This window comes from Panthera leo, chromosome D4, assembly GCF_018350215.1.
Source record: "Panthera leo isolate Ple1 chromosome D4, P.leo_Ple1_pat1.1, whole genome shotgun sequence".
NCBI lineage: Eukaryota > Metazoa > Chordata > Mammalia > Carnivora > Felidae > Panthera > Panthera leo.
The window spans coordinates 45,638,749-45,650,779 of NC_056691.1; the positions used below are offsets into that span (position 1 = coordinate 45,638,749).

Below are 12,031 nucleotides of genomic sequence, written 5' to 3' on the forward strand. Positions count from 1 at the left end.
GATCGTGATCAGAGAGCAGCACTGTAACATTTAATGAGTCAACAATTAGGATTAATGTGCCAAAAGAAAACGAAGTCAGCATCAAAGAATGTGTGCTTTGTTCCAAATAAATGTGGAAATTAAAAACTATTCTAGTAAAACTTTGCCATCACCACAATATTTGAGGATCTTGTTATGCCCTGAATGTTTGTACCCAAATTCATGTTGAAACCCTACCCCTCGGTGTAATGGTGTTAGGAAGTGGAGTCTTTGGAAGATGATTGGGACGGGATGAAGCTGCAGGGAGGAGCCCTCATGAAAGGGATTAATGCCTTTATAGAGTCACAAGAGAGATTGCTTCCCCTGACTGCTCTCCACCAGGTGAGGATACAAAGAGAAATGGCCGTCTACAGCCCAGAAAAGGGCTCCCACTGCAAGTCAACCACACTGGCCCCCTGACATTAGACTTCCAGCCTCCAGAATCATGTCAAACAAATTGCTGTTGTTTACAAGACGCAGTCCATGGTGCTTTCTTATTAGCACCAGAATGAAGGCACATGGCATCATTCATTTAGCCCTTCTGATACACTAGTTGAGATCGTGCCTAAATATTTCAAGTTCAAATCATATAGGACAGAGAGAAAATGTCATGTGTACTTATTTTCAACCTCTTTCTTTTTCTTTAATTTTTTAAAAAATGTTTATTTTTGAGAGAGAGAGAGAGATACAGAGAGCAAGCTGGGGAGTGCAGACAGAGAGGGAGACACAGCATCTGAAGCAGGTTCTAGGCTCTGAGCTGTCTGCACAGAGCCCGACGCAGGGCTCGACTCATGAACCACAAGTTCATGACCTGAGCTGAAGTTGGATGTTTAACTGACTGAGCCACCCAGGGCCCCTCAACCCCTGTTTCTTTCTTTCTTTCTTTCTTTCTTTCTTTCTTTCTTTCTTTCTTTTTCTTTCTTCTTCTTCTTCTTCTTTTTCTTCTTTTTTAAAGACCTGATATCTGTGCTCACAGGAAGAAAAACAGTGCTGAATCCGAGAAAGAAGAGAATGATGGCCCGTCTAAAAGGTGTGAGTAATAATGAGGAAGGAAACACCAAGGAGTAGGATGAGGCTACAAGAAAGAAGATGCTGGTGTTTGGTTTCTCCCAGGGAATCATCACAAATACATTTTAAAAATAATTTTCATTCTTCAGGTTTTGAAAAAAATGTTGGAGGCCATGCCAATTGTTCCCTAACCATGACCTGGAGTAAACATTTCCATCAACCATTCTTTTCATCACTATCCAGTAAGAAAGAGGGCGGTGAAATTAGCCACTTGCTTGATTTCATGTACCAGTGAATTTCAGTATCTCCAGTGTTGAAATATTTTCCTCAATTCCCGAGTTTTCCTGTCATTTTTTAAAATGAAGAATACTTACTTGATTCTAGGGACAAAATTATTTTTATTTATTTTCCTATTATCCTTGAATAGACCAGAAAGAGGATATTATTTATTTTAAATTTAGATTTTTAACATCCTCAGCACTGATGAACATGCTTGCCTGAAACTGATCTGCTTGAGAAATGGAAGTTTGGTCCATCTGCATTCGCATGTCCCTACTCACATTTCCAGCTTCCCTCACTTGATGAGAGAGCATCCCTCTCTCCATTGGGATCCATTGGGATGGACATATCAGAAGTTTATTGGGAAATAAAGCTTCCATTGCCAACGTAGTATTTTAGATTGATGACATCTTCTTAGACAATAAGGAGAATGCATAAATGAAAACAAAAAAAAGGAAGTAGAAGTGGAGAGGATGTTCAGAAAATGAAATTGTCGGCGTTCCCTATTTAAGAGCCATGCTTCGAGGCCGTCCTCAGAGAACCTCCGCCCGGGGTCCCCCAGCCGCCCAGCTCAGCCCGGCCAGCAGCCCCCTCGGCTTCCCCATGGCTCTCCTGCGCCCTCTGCTGACCGCCCTGGCGCTGCTCACCTGCCGCCCTGGAGGCTCTCTGGGCTGTGCCCTGCCTGGGAGCCACGCGCAGGTTAGCAGGGACAACTTGGTGCTCCTGGGCCAGATGCGGCGACTGTCCCCTTTCTTGTGCCTGCGGGCCAGAAAAGACTTCCGCTTCCCCCGGGAGATGCTGGAGGGCGGCCAGCTCCGGGAGGCCCAGGCCGCCGCCGCCGTCCTGCGGGAGCTGCTCCAGCAGACGTTCAACCTGTTGCACACGGAGCGCTCCTCGGCGGCCTGGAGCCCCGCGCCGCTGCACGGACTCCGCTCTGGCCTCCACCGGCAGCTGGAAGCCCTGGACGCCTGCCTGGTGCAGGCCACGGGCGAGGGAGAGCGCGCCCCGGGGATGCACGGCCCTGCCCTGGCCATCAAGAGGTACTTCCAGGACATCCGCGTCTACCTGGAGGACCAGGGATACAGTGAGTGCGCCTGGGAAATTGTCAGACTGGAAATCATGAGAGCCTTGTCCTCCTCGGCGACCTTGCAAGACAGCTTGGCCATCAAGGATGGAGACCTGGGGTCACCTTGAAGTGATTCTCAATGACTCACGTGCCACATCACCCTGCACTATGCCTGCTCACTTCAAGAGACTCTCACTGCAGCCTTCATTACAGAATTTATTGACTTTAATTCCACAAATATTTTGTGAGTAGTATTAAGCAAGAATATGTAAAAAAAAAAAAAAAAAATCCGGCTTCAGGATCATCAGTCCTTAAGAGATGATTGCCCTGATGTTATTTATTTATTGTTTATTATTTATTTATTTATTCATTCATTCATTCATTCTGTTGACTAATTTATATTTATATTTCCCTATAAAGGTTTTTGTCTTTACATTGTGTTAAAATGTATAAAACGTATTCACCTTTTCATTTTATTAAATATGCATTTTGTCTTAATAAATTCTTATCAAAGACAACTTGTTGAGTCTCTTTATTCTTAAAACCTAAGTCCAGGGTGCCCGGGTGATTCAGTCAGTTGGGTGCCCAACTTTCACTTGGGTGGTGATCTCACAGTTCATGAGTTTGAGCCCAGAGTCGGGTTACTGATAAAGGCCCTACTCACTTTTCCACCTTCCCCCGCTTGATGAGAGAGCATCGCTCTCCCTCATCCCAAGCCTCACCATGGTGCCCTTCCCCTGGGTGCAAAACCTCTGTGACCCCAAACAGAGGGACAGTTCCAGAAGGCTTAGCTTTGGACAGATTTCCTTGGCGCACAGCAGAGAAGGCTCTAGTAAGATGCTTATACTTTATCAGTGACCTCTCCTCTCTCCTGACAGTATTTTCCTTTCCACATAAAAAAAGTGAGCATCAGATGTGCCTCATTTTCATCTTCTTCATCCCAGCCCTACAACCACCTGTAGGTATTATCTTGCTTCTGTCATTCTGTTCATACCCAGACTATTTGAAGTTCTCTGCGGTGTCTGTTCCCAGTTCGCGGTCAGGTCGTCCTGCCCTCACTGTAACGTGGCTTCAGCCTCCCTGTTCTCCTGAAACTGCTCGGCCCAGGTTTACACTAAACCACATCTTACTGAGGTCAGAGATTGCTGTCAGCCAGCCCTGGCTGCCATTTCCAAACATCTGAGCCCTTTGGCCACGCCTCCACTTTCAAGTCTGACCTCCATGTGGCTTCTGTGTCTCTACTGTCTTCTGCTTTTCTGCTCCTGCCCCGCTCTTTCCTTTGTTGACTATTTTCTCTCATCTTGGGGGCAATCTGGGTGTTCCTCAAAATTCCATGCTGGGTGCCACACTCCTTCCTCTCTGCACATACAGACTCAACCTCCCAAATAATTCCGAGTGTCATCTCTAAGATATGACTTCCAGGTGTGTGTCTTTGCCCAGAATCGTATCACGAGCATTAGTCATCATCTCCAAACTCTTATTTCTGTCTGCGCTCCTACAATATCTCCACTGATCATGTTCAGAATCGACCATCATGCATTTATTTGGCGAACTCCTACAGATCCTTGGATGCCAGCTTGGCAGATGCTTCTTGTAGAGTTTGCGCCCCTTTCATGCTCCTTTGTGCTCCCAGCGTCCTGTCCTTTCCCTGTCCTGGCCACAGAATGACGTTACTTGAAAGCTCAATGACCCAGAACCACCAGACTGGAAGCTCTGTGACAGCAGGCGGTGTGTCCACTATTTCGTCGTATCGGGCACCCACCGCAGCGCCCACGGATAGAAGATGTATTCACTACTTTGTTGTTGAAAGTGAAATTCCAAGATTCTGTAATATCTTTCACTTTGGTGTCTAGTTCATGCAAACGCTGAAATGGAATCAACAATCATCAGACATGATTTCTCCAAGAAACTTTTAAGTCCAGTGGACCAGCTCCAGCTGCTATAATCTGTCAGAGTGTCCACTCCACCTCCTTCATCATTGTAGAAAGGATTCCTACGTAATTACTTACTCCTTATGGTTAGCCTTCTCTGCCACAGTGTTCCACTAAAGAAAATAATATTTTTGTTTTATTTCCCAACACACTCACCAACACAAGTGAATTACTGAGATACTTCAAAATATTTCTTTATGAGTCCTTGAAAGGAGTCAAACTGTTTATGTTCCCCTTGGATTTAAAGACACCTTAAGCATTTAAGCACACTTGGATCTCATTATGAGTAAGACATAACGTTGAAGCTAGATTTCATATCCCTGAAGCAAATGAACACAGACGACAAAACCGGTCATACAATAATATGACAAGTACATTTTGTAAATACAACACTTGCTGTGGATAAATGCATAAATTATAATTCTTATTGTGACGCTGCAGATCAAACACACTCATGGAAATAATAGAAGTCTCAGTCCAATAGGATACGTTCACCTAAATGACACCCCAGGTTGAGGTAAAAACCCGACTCTCCGTCCATGTCTCTTTTTCAATTCTAAAAAGAACGCTCAGTGGTTTGATCCAGGTACCATTCTTCCACTTCTTCCAATGCACTTGAAGACAACCTTCCCCAACCCTCTGCATTTCCCTCGTAAGGGGCTCTCCATTAAGTTTGAATTCTCCCCTATTTCTTTACAGGAGACATGGCTCATATATTCTGACACAGTCTGAAGATAGTAGAGGCATAAAGGTGAACTTCAAAGGTTAACTTACAGAGTTCTCTGCATCCTGTCCCCCAGAAGGTGCTGCCTGCACAACACGCGGAAGGCAGTGTGTGGCCATGTGGACTCACAGAAGGCAAGACAGGGATGGTGACTGCCCTCCAGGGAACAAGGAAGGCAGACATTAAAGACATGGTTCAGATTAATGAGGCAGCAGTACAGTCAGTGCAGCTAAGGGCACGTACTAAGAGCTGAGGAAGAGGAGGGACTGGAGAGCGGCAGAAAACCCCACTTTTGAAGACACCTGTGGCTGCGGAGGATAAATGACACCGGATTTTCATCTCCTCCTCCAAAAGAAGTGGAGACAACATTAGTAGTGGTCACCCAGGAAAGTGTAAAGATTAAATGAGATAAAGTTTGCAAACTTTAGGCTGATCATAGATGAGAGTCCACCTGACCGCAGTAAATGGTAGCTGCCTGCAGGGCTAGTAGGACGTCCAATGCTGGGTAGAGTCCACACTCAGCCAAACCAGCTCAAGCTTTCAGTGAAGCTCCCCTAACACCCTCAGGGGTGTGCATGGGGAGCCCCTCCCCCCACCCAGGACCCTCCTGGAGAGGGCAGTGTCTGCAGGACTGTGAAGGACCAGAGCCCAAGTTTCCCCTCTGGGGTCAGTACCTGGAGCATAAAGGAGAGAGATCTCACAGCGCAAAGAAGGTCTTTGGGGGGAACCAGCCTCTTGAAAGTTGTCTGACAGAAATGGCTGCTCTGTGAATCGTATAAAGCGGTCAGAGCTCCTTCCCTCAGGCTCACTCACCTTCAGACCACTTCCGGTGATAGTTCTGAAGGCACAGTGGAGAAGACACAATTTGTAGAAACGAGGACACCAGTTTTAAAAATTATGAAGGAGAGGGTGATGAGAAATGGGACATTCCTAGATGTTCAGCCATTGACTTTCACAGCCCTAATTCAAAAGCTATTTCCTGGGTTAGTATTTGGGTAAAGTAAGTGAGTACTTCCTTCAAGTACTAAATTTAAAGAGGCACCAAATCTAAGTAATCAAGATAAATACCTTAATGCAATACTTTAAAATGTAAGCTAACGCAAAACATCCATGAGGTACAAAATATCAACATGTTAAATACAGAGGAGAACTGACCTTGCACGTGCAACTTCCGGAGTCTTCAAAGGAGCCACGGTGCATATGAAATTCTGGCAAATTCCATTCAGTCTATGAATTTCTTGCCAAAGAAAATAAAAAGATCTCACCTGCCAAATGTGCTGAATGCTTGTGCACAACACCACCCTTCCTCTTTAACCGTAGAGTCAAGTTGGAATACTGGGAGAGAAGTTTCATTAACCAGGAGTTAAATAAAAATGACATGAAGTTTGTCAGGGAGACACAAGAAATGGTCAAACGTACAGTTCTACCAACTGTAAGAAGAAGTAATCTCCACTATATTATTGAGTTTGTTTCCATCAATGGTGGAGGAGTAAAGTTATATTCAATTGTGGTTTTGCGGTAAATATCCATTCAATCCCACTGCAAAAAGTTCACGAAAATAGCGGTTGAATATCTTAATATGAGAATGTTTAATATCTTAGGTCTGATATTTTAATGTAATATTCACTATCAAATACGTCATGGTGACCCAGTTGACGACAGTGCTGTGCGAGATTCTCAATTCCTCCTTTGCAAAGTGCCATCTGTTGACGCCTGCGCACCAGCTTCCCGCTGGCCAATGTTGCTAGTAGTCAGCAGAACGCTAGTGGGCGCCACACTTCCTCACAAAGAGCATCCAGATGGTGGGGGCGCGCGACTGGCTCCCACGACTGTATCAGCGCTTTGGTCCAGGAGCGTCCTATCGCCCCATCGCCCCATCGCCCGTCGCCCTATCGCCCCATCGTCGCATCGCCCCATCGTCCCATCGTCCCATCGCCCCATCGTCCCATCGTCCCACCGCCCCATCGCCCATTGTCCCATCGTCGCATCGCCCCATCGTCGCATAGCCCCATCGCCCATCGCCCCACCGTCCCATCGCCCCAAGTCCCAGCGCCCCATCGCCCAATGCCTCATCGTCCCATCGTCCCATCGCCCCATCGTCCCATCGTCCCACAGTCCGGTCGTCCCTTGATTCCGACGCTGGCCACTGTTGCTGGAAGTCAGCAGAACGCTATTGGGCGCCGGACTTCCTCACAGAGAGCATCCAGATACTGGCGGCGCGCGACTGGCTCCCACGACTGTATCCGTGTTTTGGTCCAGGCGCGTCCCATCTTCCCATCGCCCCATCGCCCCATCGCCCATTGTCCCATCGCCGCATAGCCCCATCGTCCCATCGCCTCACCGTCCCATCGCCGCATCGCGCATTGCCCATCGTTGCATCGCCCCATCGTCCCATCGTCCCATCGCCCCATCATCGCATCGCCCCATCGTCCCATCGCCCCATCGTCCCATCGCCTCACCGTCCCATCGCCCCATCGCCCATCGCCCCATCGTCCCATCGCCCCATCGTCCCATCGCCCCATCGTCGCATAGCCCCATCGTCCCACCGCCCCATCGCCCATTGTCCCATCGTCGCATCGCCCCATCGTCGCATAGCCCCATCGTCCCATCGCCCCATCGTCCCATCGCCTCACCGTCCCATCGCCCCATCGCGCATTGCCCCATCGTCGCATCGCCCCATCGTCGCATAGCCCCATCGTCCCATCGCCCCATCGTCCCATCGCCTCACCGTCCCACCGCCCCATCGCCCATTGTCCCATCGTCGCATCGCCCCATCGTCGCATAGCCCCATCGTCCCATCGCCCCATCGTCCCATCGCCTCACCGTCCCATCGCCCCATCGCGCATTGCCCCATCGTCGCATCGCCCCATCGTCGCATAGCCCCATCGTCCCATCGCCCCATCGTCCCGTCGCCTCACCGTCCCATCGCCCCATCGCGCATTGCCCCATCGTTGCATCGCCACATCGTCCCATCGTCCCAATGCCCGATCGCCCCATCGTCCCATCGCCCCATCGTCCCAATGCCCCATCGCCCCATCGCCCCATCGCCCCATCGTCGAATCGCCCCATCGTCCCATCGTCCCAACGTCCCATCGCCCCATCGTCCCATCGCCCCATCGCCCATTGTCCCATCGTCGCATAGCCCCATCGTCGAATAGCCCCATCGTCCCATCGCCCCACCGTCCTATCGCCCCATCGCCCATTGCTCCATCGTTGCATCGCCCCATCGTCCCATCGTCCCATCGCCCCATCGTCGCATAGCCCCATCGTCCCATCGCCCATTGTCCCATCGTCGCATCGCCCCATCGTCGAATAGCCCCATCGTCCCATCGCCCCATGGCGCATTGCCCCATCGTCGCATCGCCCCATCGTCCCATCGTCCCATCGCCCCATCGTCCCATCGCCCCATCGTCCCATCGCCCCATCGTCCCATCGCCCCATCGCCCATTGTCCCATCGTCGCATAGCCCCATCGTCCCATCGCCTCACCGTCCCATCGCCCCATCGCGCATTGCCCCATCGTCGCATCGACCCATCGTCCCATCTCCCCATCGCCCATTGTCCCATCGTCGCATTGCCCCATTGTCGCATAGCCCCATCGTCCCATCGCCCCATCGTCCCATCGCCCCATCGTCCCATCGCCTCACCGTCCCATCCCCCCATCGCGCATTGCCCCATCGTTGCATCTCCACATCGTCCCATCGTCCCATCGCCCCATCGCCCCATCGTCCCATGGTCCCAATGCCCCATCGCCCCATCGTCCCATCGCCCCATCGCCCCATCGTCGCATCGCCCCATCGTCCCATCGTCCCATCGCCCCATCGTCCCATCGTCCCACCGCCCCATCGCCCCATCGTCCCATCGTCGCATCACCCCATTGTCGCATTGCCCCATCATCCCATAGCCCCATCGTCCCATCGTCCCATCGTCCCATCGTCCCATCGCCTCACCGTCCCATCGCCCCATCGCGCATTGCCCCATGGTTGCATCGCCACATCGTCCCATCGTCCCATCGCCCCATCGCCCCATCGTCCCATCGTCCCATCGCCCCATCTTCCCACCGCCTCATCGCCCATTGTCCCATCCTCGCATCGCCCCATCGTCGAATAGCCCCATCGTCCCATCGCCCCACCGTCCCACCGTCCCATCGACCCATCGCGCATTGCTCCATCGTTGCATCGCCCCATCGTCGCATAGCCCCATCGTCCCATCGCCCCATCGTCCCATCGCCTCACCGTCCCATCGCCCCATCGCGCATTGCCCCATCGTTGCATGGCCACATGGTCCCATCGTCCCATCGCACCATCGCCCCATCGTCCCAATGCCCCATCGCCCCATCGCCCCATCGCCCCATCGTCCCATCATCCCATCGTCCCATCGTCCCATTCCCCCATCGTCCCATCGCCCATTGTCCCATCGTCGCATCGCCCCATCGTCGAATAGCACCATCGTCGAATAGCCCCATCGTCGAATAGCCCCATCGTCCCATCGCCCCACCGTCCCAATGCCCCATCGCCCCACCGTCCCATCGCCCCATCGCCCCATCGTCCCATTATCCCATCGTCCCATCGTCCCATTCCCCCATCGTCCCATCGCCCCATCGCCCATTGTCCCATCGTCGCATCGCCCCATCGTCGAATAGCCCCATGGTCGAATAGCCCCATCGTCCCATCGCCCCACCGTCCCAATGCCCCATCGCCCCATCGCCCCATCGCCCCATCGCCCCATCATCCCATCGTCCCATCGTCCCATTCCCCCATCGTCCCATCGCCCATTGTCCCATCGTCGCATCGCCCCATCGTCGAATACCCCATCGTCGAATAGCCCCATCGTCGCATCGCCCCATCGTCGAATAGCCCCATCGTCGCATCGCCCCATCGTCGAATAGCCCCATCGTCGAATAGCCCCATCGTCGAATAGCCCCATCGACCCATCGCCCCACCGTCCCAATGCCCCATCGCCCCATCGCCCCATCGCCCCATCGCCCCATCGTCCCATCATCCCATCGTCCCATCGTCCCATTCCCCCATCGTCCCATCGCCCCATCGCCCATTGTCCCATCGTCGCATCGCCCCATCGTCGAATAGCCCCATGGTCGAATAGCCCCATCGTCCCATCGCCCCACCGTCCCAATGCCCCATCGCCCCATCGCCCCATCGCCCCATCGCCCCATCATCCCATCGTCCCATCGTCCCATTCCCCCATCGTCCCATCGCCCATTGTCCCATCGTCGCATCGCCCCATCGTCGAATACCCCATCGTCGAATAGCCCCATCGTCGCATCGCCCCATCGTCGAATAGCCCCATCGTCGAATAGCCCCATCGTCGAATAGCCCCATCGACCCATCGCCCCACCGTCCCAATGCCCCATCGCCCCATCGCCCCATCGCCCCATCGCCCCATCGTCCCATCATCCCATCGTCCCATCGTCCCATTCCCCCATCGTCCCATTGCCCCATCGCCCATTGTCCCATCGTCGCATCGCCCCATCGTCGAATGGCCCCATCGTCGAATAGCCCCATCGTCGAATAGCCCCATCGTCCCATCGCCCCACCGTCCCATCGCCCCATCGCCCATTGCCCCATCCTTGCATCGCCCCATCGTCCCATCGTCCCATTCCCCCATCGTCCCATCGCCCCATCGCCCATTGTCCCATCGTCGCATCGCCCCATCGTCGAATAGCCCCATTGTCCCATCGCCCCATCGTCCCATCGCCCCACTGTCCCATCGCCCCATCGCCCATTGCCCCATCGTTGCATCGCCCCATCGTTGCATCGCCCCATCGTCCCATCGTCCCACCGCCCCATCGCCCATTGTCGCATCGTCGCATCGCCCCATCGTCGCATAGCCGCATCTTCCCATCGCCCCATCGTCCCATCGCCTCACCGTCCCATCGCCCCATCGCCCATTGCCCCATCGTTGCATCGCCCCATCGTCCCATCGTCTCATCGCCTCACCGTCCCATCGCCCCATCGCGCATTGCCCCATCGTCGCATCGCCCCATCGTCGAATAGCCCCATCGTCGAATAGCCCCATCGTCGAATAGCCCCATCGTCGAATAGCCCCATCGTCCCATCGCCCCACCGTCCCAATGCCCCATCGCCCCATCGCCCCATCGCCCCATCGCCCCATCGCCCCATCGTCCCATCATCCCATCGTCCCATCGTCCCATTCCCCCATCGTCCCATCGCCCCATCGCCCATTATCCCATCGTCGCATCGCCCCATCGTCGAATAGCCCCATCGTCGAATAGCCCCATCGTCGAATAGCCCCATCGTCCCATCGCCCCACCGTCCCAATGCCCCATCGCCCCATCGCCCCATCGCCCCATCGCCCCATCGTCCCATCGCCCCATCGTCCCATCGCCCCATCGTCGCATCGCCCCATCGTCGAATAGCCCCATCGTAGAATAGCCCCATCGTCGAATAGCCCCATCGTCCCATCGCCCCACCGTCCCAATGCCCCATCGCCCCATCGCCCCATCGTCCCATCGCCCCATCGTCCCATCATCCCATCGTCCCATCGTCCCATTCCCCCATCGTCCCATCGCCCCATCGCCCATTGTCCCATCGTCGCATCGCCCCATCGTCGAATAGCCCCATCGTCGAATAGCCCCATCGTCGAATAGCCCCATCGTCGAATAGCCCCATCGTCCCATCGCCCCACCGTTCCATCGCCCCATCGCCCATTGCCCCATCGTCCCATCGCCCCATCGCCCCATCGTCGCATCGCCCCATCGTCCCATCGTCCCATCGTCCCATCGCCCCATCGTCCCATCGCCCCATCGCCCATTGTCCCATCGCCCCATCGCCCCATCGCTCCATCGCCCCATCGTCCCATCGTCTCATCGTCCCACAGTCCCGTCGTCCCTTGATTCCGACGCCTGATCACCCCGTCGTCCCATCGCGCTAACGTCCCACTGTCCGCTCATCCCGTCGCTCCATCGCCCCCTCCTCCCACCCTCCCATCTTCCTGCCTTCGGGCCCTGTCCTCCGTACCCTCTTAC

General features: G+C 53.7%; 1 protein-coding gene across 1 annotated transcript; it reads left to right on the plus strand.

Annotated features, from left to right (window-relative positions):
- The first annotated feature begins 1,908 nt into the window (after positions 1-1,908).
- LOC122205287 (interferon omega-1-like) lies at positions 1,909-2,503 on the plus strand. Its single transcript, XM_042913552.1, has one exon. The coding sequence runs from the start codon at positions 1,909-1,911 to the stop codon at positions 2,497-2,499; it is 591 nt and encodes a 196-aa protein (XP_042769486.1). The 3' UTR covers positions 2,500-2,503.
- Positions 2,504-12,031: the final 9,528 nt, after the last annotated feature.